Here is a 14,499-nt window from a genome sequence, read left to right as displayed (position 1 = left end):
TTCCGGATCGTACCATTGCGCAAGCAGCGGGGGGGGGGGGGAAGTGGAAGGAGGAGGCTGCAGCCTTCGCCAGACCCAGCCCAGCGCCGCCTCCTTCTCTTCCCCCCTCCCCCCTCCGCCCGGCCTGAGCGCGGCGCCTGGGCCCAGCGGCGAGCGCAGCGCGGGGCAGCGAAGCAGGCGGATCCCGGCGGCGGCAGCGCGGAGCCCGGGCCCGGAGCGGCGGGGTCGGAACCGGCGGCGGCGCGGCCCCTCCTCCCCCCCCGCGCGGGGCAGCGGGGCTGCGGGCGGCCCCGGGCGGCGGGGCTCGGCAGCGGCTGGGAGACAAAGGAGGCGGCGGGGCTCGGAGCCGGCATCAGGGACCGAGCGGAGCCTCCGGCAGCCCCCGCCCGGGGGAGGCGGCACAATGCGGCACGGGGCGGCCCGGCTGCAGCAGCGCGGGGGCCGCAGCGCGGCCCGCCCGGAGCGGGGATAGAGGCGGCGGCCGGAGCCCCACAGCCGGGCCGGGCCCCTTCCGCCAGCAGCAGCCGCAGCCTCCCCACGGCCTGTCACAAGGGGCGGCGATGTGAGGGCCCCGGAGCCGGCAGCAGCCACAGCCGAGCAGCGGGGGCCCAGCGGAAGCGGCGGCGGCCGGCCGGGCCCGGAGGGGCCGAGCAGCGGGGATCCGGCGGCGGCCGGCCGGGCCCGGAGGGGCCGAGCAGCGGGGACCCGGCGGGAGCGGCGGCCGGGCCCGGCTGTGCGATGGAGACGCACATCTCGTGCCTGTTCCCGGAGCTGCTGGCCATGATCTTCGGGTACCTGGAGGTGCGGGACAAGGGCCGCGCGGCGCAGGTGTGCACGGCCTGGCGGGACGCCGCCTACCACCGCTCCGTGTGGCGGGGCGTAGAGGCCAAGCTGCACCTGCGCCGCGCCAACCCCTCGCTCTTCCCCAGCCTGGCGGCTCGGGGCATCCGGCGGGTGCAGATCCTGTCGCTGCGGCGCAGCCTGAGCTACGTGATCCAGGGCATGGCGGAGATCGAGAGTCTCAACCTGAGCGGCTGCTACAACCTCACCGACAACGGGCTGGGCCACGCCTTCGTGGCAGAGATCGGCTCGCTGCGGGCGCTCAACCTGAGCCTGTGCAAGCAGATCACCGACAGCAGCCTGGGCCGCATCGCCCAGTACCTCAAGGGCCTCGAGGTGCTGGAGCTGGGCGGCTGCAGCAACATCACCAACACGGGCCTGCTACTCATCGCCTGGGGCCTGCAGCGCCTCAAGAGCCTCAACCTGCGCTCCTGCCGCCACCTCTCTGATGTGGGCATTGGGCACCTGGCAGGCATGACTCGAAGCGCAGCGGAGGGTTGCCTGGGCCTGGAGCAGCTCACACTGCAGGACTGCCAAAAGCTCAGCGACCTCTCGCTAAAGCACCTGGCCCGAGGGCTGGGACGCCTCCGCCAGCTCAACCTTAGCTTCTGTGGGGGCATTTCAGACGCAGGGCTGCTGCACCTGTCGCACATGAGCAGCCTGCGCAGCCTCAACCTGCGCTCTTGCGACAACATCAGCGACACAGGCATCATGCATCTGGCTATGGGCAGCCTGCGTCTTTCTGGCCTCGATGTCTCCTTCTGTGACAAGGTGGGGGACCAGAGCCTAGCCTATATCGCACAGGGCCTGGATGGGCTACGTTCCCTCTCCCTCTGCTCCTGCCACATCAGCGACGAGGGCATCAACCGTATGGTGCGCCAGATGCATGGTCTCCGCACGCTCAACATTGGCCAGTGTGTCCGTATCACTGACAAGGGCCTGGAGCTCATTGCGGAGCACCTCAGTCAGCTCACAGGCATTGATCTCTATGGCTGCACCCGCATCACTAAGCGGGGCTTGGAGCGCATCACCCAGCTGCCCTGTCTTAAGGTGCTCAACCTGGGACTTTGGCAAATGACTGAGAGCGAGAAGGTCAGGTGAGAGGAGGGGCTATCTGGAGACCTCCATCCCCTCTGGAGGGACTCGCTGACTGAGACTGCTGCAGTGGAGGAGATGCAGTGAGAGTGGAGGGGGGGGCACATACAGAGCCATGCTACCCACCCACTCCAGCACTGGAAGGAGGGAGGGATAGAGAGAGACCACCCCATTCCTTACATGTCCCTATTCACCTCTGCACTGGCTGAGGCAAGAGAGGGAAGAGAGAGTGCCCCTATTTCTTCTGTGTCATCCTTAGCCCTCCATTAAGAATACAGTACCCCCCTTCCTCAGTCTTCTTTGCAGTGGGGATAGAGGGTCACAACTTTATGCACTGGGGCTGGAGATACCCCTCCCACTGTAACTTTTATTCTACCCCGATGCACTAGGGATGGGTGAAGGTGGTCCCCCTATTTTTATTCACCTCCAGTCCTGCTCAGTTTGGGGAATAGGGATTTTCTCTAAAGGGGTGGAAATGGACATGGTAACAGCTTCTTCCTCTCCCTCGCCAAGCTTCTTAGCTGAATGTTCCATACACACTAACACCAGTCCTTCACTGCTACAGAGACAGTCCCTCATCATACCATTCCACTTCCCCCCCCCCCATCCCAACTGGGGATTGTGACAGAAATAGCTCTCCTCAGCTATACATATTCATCTATTTCCAGTCTCACGCCCACCTTCCCTGCTACACCCTTTGCCCTGTTTTTGGATACAAAACTCCCACCATACCAGTTCCCCAGTGCATTGAATAAAGAAAGATACACTGGTCCATTCCAGAGTTGAGTATAGGGACGTGATTCCTTCACACCCTGCACTGTGGTTGGAGAGAGAGCCCAGACCCTGCACTCTTTTCACCATCTCCCTGCACTGGGGATGAAGATAAGACTCCTAATACTTCTCTCTCCTTCTAGTACAGGGAATGTACCCCATTCCCATTAGAGAAGAAGACAGACCCCAGTCTATTCAAATGTCCCACCTGGATTGGAAGGATGGAATCATCTTACCTGTCATTTTCTCTCTATCCCTTCCTGCCTTCTCATGCTTGGAAGTGAGGGTAAAGACATATCCAGCCACACATTCATTTTCTCTTTGGATTGGGAGTGAATGAGTGGAATGGATGACCAGCTCCTATCTGCCCAGGGGACTTAAGGAAGAATCTCCAGCTTCATTTTTGCTTTGAGATACTGTGATGTGGTTTTTTTGAAATGCATACAAAAAGTTACTACTACAAAACAGCCTCTTACCACCCTCTCCTTGCTTACATCCTGTAACTGATCCCAGTTTTTCCTCATTCTTTCTCTTTCCTCAGTATTCATTTTCTTCCATGGTTTTATTTTTAAAGACATTTGAAGTTGCTGTTCTTGTGGATTTTTAAGTACATTTTTTCTGCTGAATATATTCTATATATATAAATATATATATATATATAATGTCTGGCTACCTCGTTTTAATTTACTTTTTTTTTCTCAAAACCCTGGAATTCTTACAAGAAAGATTTTGAGACAAACATTTTTGTGCCTAGACTGGAAGGATGCCCCATGGGTTTGTAACTTCTTTTTTTGGTTGATTTTTTTTTTTTAAATCTTTCCCTAATGTGCCCTACCTTCATTCTGACTGTGCCTCTCCCTCCCTCTCTGTTGGGACTTGGGGATCCAACTGTGCTTCTGCATTTTTATTCCTCTAGCACAAACATGTGTAACATGTGAGAATCCATACTGAGGATTGGGGTATTGAAATGTGTGAAATGCAAGTTCAGTTTCATAAATATATATATATATACACACACAAAATATGCAAATATTTCCTTCTCCCTCCCTAATCACCTACAAAAAAAGGTCACTGTGTGAAAATTTTTGTTTGTAAGTGGGGAGAGGAACAGAACAGGCCTGCAGGGCCTGAGGCTGCAATGTGAAGGGGAGGAGACTGAAATTCATCTGTCTTATCTCTGTTGTGTCAGTAAAATGGAGCTGGTTCTTTAGATTTTTTTTTTAATTATTTTAAAGAGGAAGAATAAGTGGTGAATTTTTTTTAAAAAAAAATCTTGGCCTTTTTCTTTTTTTTTTTTTAATTCAAAAACTCAAATCCTCCTCCGTAACAGGCCAGACCATGGAGTTAAAGTAAACCCAGAGACCCCTATGGATTAATTGTACTGTTTGTGAATTTGTATAAAAAAATAACAAAGATCCTCTTAAAACATTTTATATTCTTACAGTAAAAGGTTAAACTGATATTTATATAATAAAAGAGGAAATATGAAGTATGTTTTTGAAAAAAGCTTATCTGTGTTGTCTTTGTTTTCTTTAAAGGTAGGTATTTTATCTACTTGTTACAAGAAGCATAGTGTGTAGCTTAGGGGGTTTGGCCTGTTCCCTTGTTTTAGTGAGTGACTTGGTCTGAGTAAAAGGAAATGGGGAGTCTAGTCAGTCCTGTGCAGGATGTTGAGTAATGTCATAATTAGAAGTTTACAAGAGAGCTTTGCTTCCTTTTGGAAGGACTAGTATTGTATCTGAGAACAGTTCACTTGCTCAAATAAATCAAGAGAAAGTAGAGATTGATGCGGGGGTACCAAGTTTGTTTTGGGGTTGGGCAAACCACCATTGATAAAATTTGTTATGAAGGTACTTAAGGGTAAAGTGATGTGTGGCAGATAAAACTTAACACATTAAGGGAAAAAACAGTTTGTAAAACAAAAGACATGGCAATGTTTCTGTTTCATGTAAATACTATGAAAACTGTTGGGCTTTTTTTTTTTTTCTTTCCACACAGTTAATTTTTTTCCTGAAATATTAGTAACTCAAAATTGCAGGATTTTGCTAGTGTATGAGAACTTGGAAGCCAATAACTAGAAAATTGACAACGCTGTTTCACTTTTCTGTTGTCCACACTGAGATGAAAGTTGGATTTTTAAAATTTAAAAAAAATATAAGATGCCCTTTTGTATCGTAGACATTTTTCTTTTTAATGTATGACTTTTAACGTTTAAGAATCTGAGGGTTTTTTTATTGTTGTTTGAAATGGGGGCTTAAGCTGTTTATAGGACATGAAACAAAGCTTTTCTCCCCTCGAAGTACTGCAGTACAACTCCCCCCCCCCCCTTTTTTTAAAGAAGGTTTGGGGGTAGAGAGAATGTGAAATGATGGAAGGAGCGAAACCATTGTTCAGGAAAGTTAAAAGAGGAGCTGTCCTTGCTTGCTTGTTCAGTCATGCATACTGAATCTCACCATGTGAGGGTCCCTATGGAAAGGAGGAGGGCGATTCTTCCCTTCTTTTTAACATTCCTCTCCAGGCCTGGCTGTATTTAAGCTGCTTTCCTCCGTGCAGAGGAGGGGTGGTGGGGGATGGTCTAGAGTTCCTGTACATTTGCATTTTAAGTACTTCTAGTACTGTAGCAGGCTACTTTGTTTCATCCAAACTATTCTCTCCTAGCCATCTTATCTCAAGTTACAACCAGGTAGATGAGCTCTCTACAATACAGCTCTACCAAAGAGATTATGGCTGCCTCCAGTTGTAATAAGTTCTGACCGTCTAGCTTGTATATTTTGGTGTATTTTTGACTGAAACTAGAGTATTCATAATGCCTTCTTTCAGGCTGCAGACACCTCCCCCCTTTAGAAAAAATCCACTTCCTGTTAGGAGGGCAGAGTTTCACTAGGTTCTCCTCTGCACACCAGAGAAAAGGGCTAGCACCTAGATGGCTGTAGGATTATTTTTGTAAAACTATGAACCTTTCTGTTGGGAGTTAAATCACAAAAGCTGCATTGTTCTCTTTAGAGAAAGCCAACACAATTGGATCTAATTGAGCCTGACAATATATCCATCTTCCTTTACTTGAAGAGATATGGGATCTTTTTCCTTCCCTTAAAAATACAACAACTTCTTGACTGAAAAGAGGATGTATGAACCCAGTAAATTCCATACCAGGTTCCAGTTACCCATAGATATTAAGTATTTGATATAGCTAGCTGGGCAAGGGACAGTAAGTTGTACTTTCTTGCTAGATCACAGGTTTAGTTACCAAATTCCAATAAATATATTGGCAGCAAGCTCTAATACACAAATGGTTTGTTCTCCACATTTTGTCACACATTAACATGGATAATATTTGAACTAAAGCAGACATCAAAATTGCACATGCATGCATCTTGTGTGTGTGGTTCTAAAATCAAGAACAGGACAGCTCTGAGGCAAAAATGTTTATTACTTCATCTAAAAAACAAGCTAGTTGAAACAACATACTATTTAAATAGACCCCAAACTCATTAGGAAATTGTGCTGAAACCAGAGCCTCACTAAAGTCATTGTATTAGTAACAGCAGACATTGTTCTCCTTGAAATGGATTACTGTCTCAGAAATAACAAAGCTCTCTTGGTCCTAAACATGTCTTACTATTGGGAGTGGTCTGAGCTGGAGCAATGTGTGTATTTACTTTTAAGGAGATGGTTTCTAAAAAAGAGACTGATGCTAATAAAGGGGGAGAGGAGAGTAACCAGTGAACAGTTACTCCTCAGTATATAATAACCCAGTATAACAGACACACTAATATTTTCTCCCTCCAGTCACTTCTGAACTCAGATGGGTCAATGGAAATTCTCCATCAATTATGACTCCTTTGGCGGCAGAGGAAGGGAATAGTTAATGCTATTTTGAAGTGAACTGGAACTCATTTATTTATGTAATTCTAATCTTTACAACTAAAGTCAACAGAAAAATACCAGTTAACTTCAGTCATTATTATTTGTCATGTTTGTTATGGCACCATTGTGCTAGGTACTGTGCATACACTGCAACACTGTCCCTGCTTTTGAAGAGCTTTCAATCTAGAGAGACACAGGATGGGGGTAATGGATGAACACAAGCAGTCAACCAACCATGTGATGGCAGCAAAAGGCATATTGGTTCCAAGATTTGGGGGGCTTTGGGTATGTTAAGAAGGGATAAACTAAGTACAAGAGGCAGAAGATGAGATGGGCAGATGCAGGTTGAAAATTGGATGAGATTTTGAGGAAGGGGCAGGGTGGAGAAAACAAGCCACTCAGCACAGAGTAGAAAAAGTCCAGTCAAAACTATAGAAAATTCTCTGAATGCTGGAGGTCTCTGCTTTTGCAAGTGCCCCTACTGGCTGATTCTTCCATGCAGTTTTTCCCTAAGGAGGGCAGGGGTGTTCTGATGTTCCCAGGGTAGGTGGGGGTTTCCCCACAAAGTGAGTCAGTGTGCACATGTGAATTCAGGCAAGGGGTGGCCTTGACTTGGATCCCATTTTACTTCTTCCTCTCAATGGAACAATCCTACTTTGGGTGCTTGTACCAGATTAGGCCTCTCATCTGTAAAATGAAGATAATCACTTTATGGAGTGTTGAGATTTTATATAAATGATTCTATGACTTTTGGATGAAAAATGCTGTAAGTGCAAGGTATTTTTCTATATATGTACAACAACTCATTCTTGAAATCGTGATGTGTTAAGGTGAAAAGTGGGTGACCAAGTCATCTAAGGAGTTTTTGGAACTGGCAACAGAAATTAACACTAGGGATGTGATACTGTACATGTTTAAATGGTACATGGGTCACCGCAAGCACCGGCTCCCATCTCCTTGCCCCTGCTGTTGCCTCTGATACAGTGGCACCAGGGCAGGGGGAAGAGGAGAGGTGGGTTGGCTCCCCACACATACCAGCTCCCATGGAGCTGTCTCCATCCCCCTCCCCACGTGTAAATGTGTAACTGCTGATATTTTGTAGTTACATGTTTACCAAAAAAAAAAGGCACAACACATTTTAACTTCCCTAGTTAATACAAACTGCTACTAACAACACAAAGGTATGTGTTCATGTTAAATCTACAAGCACAGTCTGATCAGGCAAAGTGGGCTCTTTTGTTTTCTCCCTCTCTTCTTCCATAAATCCCAGTTATTTGGCCAGCAGCTCCTTATTGCAGTCTGTGAAGAAAAGATAATTGATGAACTGAAATGAATGGCTGAGGCTGTATTTAAAGACCCCAAGGATATCAGCTAGGCACTATGTCAATGCTGCTGGCATGACCGCATAATGCTATCGTGTCCAGCCATAGAGTCCACCCTGCTGAATTTCCCAGCCCTAAGCTGCATGAAATAAAGAATGAGATGGGTTTTTAGACTTTTTTTTTTTTGCCAGAACTTAGATTCCTTCCACATCTGGCAGTGACACTAATGCTTTCACCCCCTCTTTAATTAAATCTACTAAACTAAATATCAATCCAACTGTAAGTGGAATTGCAATGATTTCATAGAAATCCAGAGCTGATTTGTCTTTTCAAGGGGCTATGAAGATGAAATGGAGAAATAATTTTGAAAAAAAAGGTTTCCTAAATTTGTAGAGTGAATGTATGAATTCATAAGAGCTAGAAATGAATACTAGTGACAGGACATAAACTCTGAGCAGACACTAAACTTCCACTACGGCCACACTTGTCCAGCTTCTGACCCAGGGCCAGGCAAGATTTGGCCCAACAAGCCACTGAATCCAGCCTGCGGGCTGCCCTGCTGGGACTTTCAGGCACAGACCAGCCAGCCACTTCAGAGTAGCTCCAGGCTGCTTTAAGTGGCTGGCTGCTCTGGGCACCAGGAGGAAGGGAGAGGCTTCACGGAAACCAACCAATGGGAGCTGAGAGATTTGGGTGGAGGCAGCATGTGAAGCTGCCACCTCCTCCTCCTCCTAGCACTACCCCTACGAGCTTGCCTCAGGGTCCTGCAAGACTGCAAGCCACTTAAGTAAGCACCTCCTGGCCACAGCGTGCCTCTGTCACCTCAGCCCCGCCTCCCCCCCCCAACTCCCTGCCACAGGTTACCATCCAAACCCTCTGCATCCCCTCCCTCGGGTCACAACTCTAAGACCCTGCACCCTATCCTACAGCCTTCCCCCAGGCCAGAATCCTCTCCTGCATCCATACCCCCCCCAGACCCTGCTCCCCAAGCCTCTACCCCAGATCACAACTTCCTCCACCCAAACTCCTAAGACCCCACACCCTCTCCTGCACCCCAGTCCTCTACTCCAAACTCCTGCACTCAACTTCTGGCCAGGACTCTGCACCTCCCTCAATAGAAAAACATGGCCCTTGACCACTTACCAAAATCTTGGCGTGGCCCCCCATCAAAAATTATTGCCCACTTCTGTTCTGAAAACAGATTTTCACATGGGAGGGTTCTGAGATATATGCTGAAATTCCTCAAGAGCTTAAGTTTAGTTTTAACTTCTTTCACTATCATCTACATCTGGATTTAAATGGAAATACTGAGAGGTAGATGGCTACTATATTTCTTTTGTAAGTACTGAAAGACTGGTTTTCTTTTTAAATGTAGTTCCTGTCTACCGAAAAAGGAAGGTGCAGGTCAGAGGACAAAGCTGTTCTATAGAAACACAACATCCAGGCTACTATAGGAGTTACAGTAGGTCCATTCCCTTCCCTCTTCATGATTCTAATTTCTCTAAGCTACCCTAGCTGTGACTTGAAGATTACTCTTCTCCCTACTCTCTTTAATTCTGTCCCTTCTATCTGAGATTTGTTCAGGGTACCTGAAAAAGCTTGCAAAGTCTACACCTAACTTGTGTATATAGAAATGTGTTTTAGCAGAAGTGTACAACAAACCATATTTACTTACAGCTGTCTTGAGGGATAAACTAAAATGACTTTCATTAAACAACAATAAAAGCCCACCTACTCTCCTTCCGTGACAGTTACAGTTGCACTTGTCTCTAAATGCTTGCCTCTAAGCATGTGCATTTTTGCAAATTATTCTGCCAAATGTGCAAGAGCAGTTCTGAAATACACTTTCTGCCCAATTGCAAGGGAACCATGCTTTAATTTGGAAGATATGGTTATTGCTTCATAGTCTTCCCAACAGAAAAACCTGGACAAGCTCTGCCCTTTCTGTCACCTTTTGCCATTTGGCTGAAGTGACAAATGTGTTACAAATCTTGTGTGTTTGTTTTTACAGTGGGGAAAGAAATGGATCTTGTGAAATAGTGAGGAAAGAAAATTACTTGATCTCATTTCTCTAGTAACTATCCCAAATACTGTAGCAAAATAGAATGGGGCAAAGTAAAGAAGATGCAATCCAAAAACAACTTGGATCAGAGACTGTTAACACTGAAATATTTCATTTGGGAGAAGAGGGGCAGGGAGAAGTGAGAGACATACACAGAACAGCTAACAGCTTTCCCAGCTGAGGTCCTGGCTGGCACCCAGAGAGCAACTAAACCAGTTGTGCACGCCAATTTCTTTCCAGCCCTCACAGTAGTACCCCCTGCCAGTTACTGAAACAGCTGATATTAGGATGGGATAGGAGTGAAATAGCCCAAGAAGGTGCTCAACTTTATTGCTAAATCCCTCCAAGCGGTCCTTACGACATAGTGTTAACCTTCCGTGTTTAAAAGGGCACTGCAGTCAATCTTGCAGTCTTCGGACTACCATGGATCCAGAGCCCATGAAAGTATGGACCAAAAGTCTTTATGCCCTAGACCACAAACTACTGGTACAGAATCTCTCTGGTGGGTTGTCCAGTCCAGAAGTGAGAAGCGTTCCTCCCTGCTTGTATAGCCTCTCTGCTTATAACTTAATGGCTGCGTCTAGACTGGCATGATTTTGCGCAAATACTTTTAACGGAAAAGTTTTTCCGTTAAAAGTATTTGCGCCAGAGGGCGTCTATACTGGCATGTACCTTTGCGCAAAAGCGTCAGTGCCAGTGTAGACGCTCTCTTGCGCAAGAAAGCTCCGATGGCCATTTTACCCATCGGGCTTTCTTGCGCAAGAAATTAACTTGGCTGTGTACACTGGCCCTCTTGCGCAAGAATACTTGCACAAGAGGGCTTATCCCTGAGCAGAGCGTCGGAGTATTTGTGCAAGAACCACTGATTTTGTACAGTACAAAGTCAGTGTTCTTGTGCAAATACTCGCAGACAGTGTAGACAGGCGGCAAGATTTTGTGCAAAAGCAGCTGCTTTTGTGCAAAATCTTGCCAGTCTAGACGCACCCAATAAGTCCCTACATGCCTTGGCTGGAAGAGAAGTGGAAATATCCAGACTGCAGCTATTTCTGACCTCCCTTCCCCACAATTCTGGCCATGGTGCTGGGTTCAAGAGCAGTTCTTTATTAGGATGGCAACTACAGTAACAGCTGCTTCCCTCAGAATCACCATCCTGTTCCTTACGACAACAGAGATGGGCCATGGTATAGCAGAGAAGGTTTATAAGAGAAGAGGGCAACAGAAGAGTATGAAAAGAATTTATTATTTCAGCAAGAATGTAATATTAAGTAACTGGCCAAGGAAGGACAGGAGGTATGTAGTGATGTAAAAGCTGAACTGGTAAGCATTAACCTTATAGGCATGCTTATCTTGTAATCTGTTAACTGGACCTGTCCAAACCCCAGTGGAGGCCTTGGCCTGCTGGGAGCAGCTCCCACCCCTCGGTGGCTGGGCTGGAGCGCACATCCCTCCCAGGGTGGCCCAGCTGGAGCAGCCCTCCACCCAGGCATGGCTGGCAGGACCCTGCCTAGAGCGGGGCCAGGCTGGAGCAACCCCACCCACAGAGGGTTGCGCTGGAGGAGCCCCTGCAATGCCTGGCAGATGGGGTTCCTGCACCACAGAGGCAGTAGGACCGCAGTCCTGGCAAGCCCCCAGCCGCTCTGCACCAGCCTTCCAATGGTTAACTGGTTAAACAATATATTTTTAATCGTTTAACTGGTTAACTGTTTTAATGGGTATTTACATCCCTGGAGGTAGCCAGAATTAGGCAGCAAGAGGTTAGTAGTGGAAAGCAGGCAGTAAAGGTCAGGCTCCACCCAGTGGCAGGGACAGTAAGAGTGTTGGAGCAGCTGAGATATGGAGGCTTTGTTCCAACCCACCATTTGTCCCATCTCCTTATTTAGGAGACTAGGCTCAGTTATAGGGCACTGAGTATCAAATGGGCACATTTTTATACAAGGAAACAAAATATTTCAAGCAGCCTCAGCCCAGCTTCTGTTACCCCCTCCTCTCCATCCATCCTACAATTATCTATGAACTGGCCCAGCTCTATTGTCCCTGTATTTTCTGGTTACATTACTACACAGCTGGGCTTCCTTGAGAAATGCTGACGAGCCCTACCAGAAAGTTGGTAGCGCCCACACACCTCTGTCTATTACAGACTGCCAACCGCTCCCTTCGGCCCAGCGGGATGAAGCCTGCGCAGCCTCTTCTCGCATAGCCCCGATTCAGCCCCCAATCTGGCAAACAGCAGGGCGGGTAAAGCGCGCCAGTGGCGCTGGCTAAAGAGCGGCTCCACTGTGGCCTCAGGAAAGCACCAGACTGGCAGGGGATACGCAGATCCCTCAAGCAGGCGCTAGGGGCTTGGCCTCCCCCTGCTCCCGGGGACACTGGCTGCAAAAGCGGGGAGGGGGAGCTGGCAGCACACACCACGCAGCCGGACCGCCTCGGCGCGCTGCTGCTCCCCCGGGGAGGCAAAGAGCCCGCCAGGCGGCAGGCCGGGTGCTTGCCCGTGACCCCGCGAGGAGCGCCCCGAGCAGCCCGCGGTGCCGAGAAGCACCCGGGGCAAAGCACCTGGTTGCCCCCCGGGGCTGTGCGTGCGGGGTGGGCCCGCTCCGTGGCTGGCGGCGTTGCTGTGGGCCCACAGGGACACGGCCACGAGCCGCCTCCCACCAGCCTCGCCCCAAGGCCGCTCTTCGCAGCCCCGCCGCCGCGAGGGGTCGGCGCGCCTCACTAGCGGGAGTGTTGGGCGCCGAAGCCCGCTGCTGGTTTGCTCTGCCCGTACGGACCGCTCAGCGGCACTAGGCGGCAGCATTGCCCACCAATTGGGGGCCGGCTGCCCGCCAGCCGCCTCCTGCCAAGAAAGTGCATCCCTCACTCAGCGCCCCCTATCCTCGCTCTCTCCCCAGGCCAGCTCGCTGCATTTGCGGAAACTGACCCACCCCCTACCCTCCAGGACTGGTCAACAGTGACTGCCCTGAGCCCTCACACGCATCACTCCAGCTCCCCGTATTTGGAGGGCTGGGGACTCCGACGGGGGACACGCATGCACAAGTATCTCCCATCTAGCTCTGAGAGCTTAGCATCTTCAGGGTAAGGGATGCAAACAATCTTGGGGACACACCGACTCCCCCACTGCACCCAAACATCCTTCTGGTTGATTAAGAAATGGAAAGCCTTGAGCAATAAGGACTAGATAATAAACTCTCACAACACCACTATATAAAACCATCGTGCACCCCACCTTAAACACAGAATCCACTTCTAGTCACCCCATCTCAAAAAAGGTATAGGAGAGTTGGGAAAGCAGCAGAGATGGGCAACACAAATAATTAGGGGCACAGAACAGTTTCTGTATGAGAAGAGATTAAAAAGACCAACTGCTCAGCTTAAAAAAGAGATTAGGATAGGCAATATGATACAGGTCTATAAATAATGAAAGGTGTGGAAAAAGTGAACAACAAAGGGCTATTTACCCCTTCACATAACAAAAATAAGGAGCTACCCAATAAAATTAAGAGGCAACAAGTTTAAAAAGAAGCACTTCTTCAAACAACATACAGTCAACCTGTGGAATTCCTTGCCATGGGATGTTGTGAAGGCCAAAAATACAAAATGAGTTCAAGCAAAGAATTAGGTAAGTTCATGAAGAATAGTTCCATCAATGGCTATTAGCCAAGATGGTCAGATATACAAGTCTGCTTGTTCCTAAGCTTCCAACTGCCAGACCCTGAGACTTGATGGCAGGGGATGGATCACTTGATAAGTGCTCTCTTCTATTCACTCCCTCTGAAGCATCTAACACTGGCTACTGGTCTAGATAGGCTATTTGTTTGAGTCATGGCCATTTTCATATTCCTATGTTATTCGAACAAGTTAGGAAATTTAAGTATTTATAGTGTCTTTTCACTGAAAATAACAAGATCCAGGCCAGGTATCCATCCACAAGCAGTTCAGATCCTCCTGGGATGTAGCAGAGAAGAAACAGCTGCCAACTCACTGGACTATTAGTGCTTTAGTTAAAGCCCCACCTATGGGAATTGGGTGAAGTCACAGCAATCACAGCTTTCATATAAAAGAGTTTCTAGCCCACATGTTGCATACATAAAATGAGAAATGTCATTCAACAGCTTTAAAAAAGCAGAAGGCAAGTAAGAAGAAACTTGTTTTGTGCTAAATTCTATTTTTAAGTTAGTTGCATAATTTTTGGGAGCCTGTGTCATGATTTTTTAATGTTTGGAGTTGTCAGAATAGAATGTGGAGGATGATGGAAAGAAGTCAAATTGGGTTGGGGCACATCTCAGACACTGGGAAAGGTAGTAATAACCCATATCAACAAAATCATTTTTTAAAAACAGAACTATCTTTGTTTACAGTCAATGCTATGTTGTTTAACAACATACTAATTCAAATGTGTTAGTTAACATGTTTCCCAGCATAACTCACTTGGCCAGAGTAGATAAAACTCAAGTATAGCCAAGTACTATATTAGCCTCCTGCAGCTTGGAGAAGAGACCAGCTCAAAAGAATTCCAAAAGTACCTCATGAGGGACTCATTAGCATAAA

The 14,499-nt window shown here is 48.0% G+C and overlaps 2 protein-coding genes across 4 annotated transcripts in view; one reads left to right on the top strand and one right to left on the bottom strand.

Moving 5' to 3' along the window:
• Positions 1-14,499, bottom strand: part of WNT5B (Wnt family member 5B) — a 107,739-nt gene that overhangs the window by 49,505 nt on the left and 43,735 nt on the right. The window lies entirely within an intron of this gene.
• FBXL14 (F-box and leucine rich repeat protein 14) lies at positions 55-4,014 on the top strand. Its single transcript, XM_006135494.3, has one exon. It carries the CDS (start codon positions 739-741, stop codon positions 1,939-1,941), a length of 1,203 nt encoding a protein of 400 aa, XP_006135556.2. The 5' UTR covers positions 55-738; the 3' UTR covers positions 1,942-4,014.

The sequence above is a fragment of the Pelodiscus sinensis genome, chromosome 1 (assembly GCF_049634645.1).
Source record: "Pelodiscus sinensis isolate JC-2024 chromosome 1, ASM4963464v1, whole genome shotgun sequence".
Taxonomy (NCBI): domain Eukaryota; kingdom Metazoa; phylum Chordata; order Testudines; family Trionychidae; genus Pelodiscus; species Pelodiscus sinensis.
This window is presented reverse-complemented; position numbering and strand designations above follow the sequence as displayed.

Excerpts from the sequence above, each read along its gene's own strand:
- FBXL14 (XM_006135494.3), top strand. The coding sequence starts at position 739 with ATGGAGACGCACATCTCGTGCCTGTTCCCGGAGCTGCTGGCCATGATC.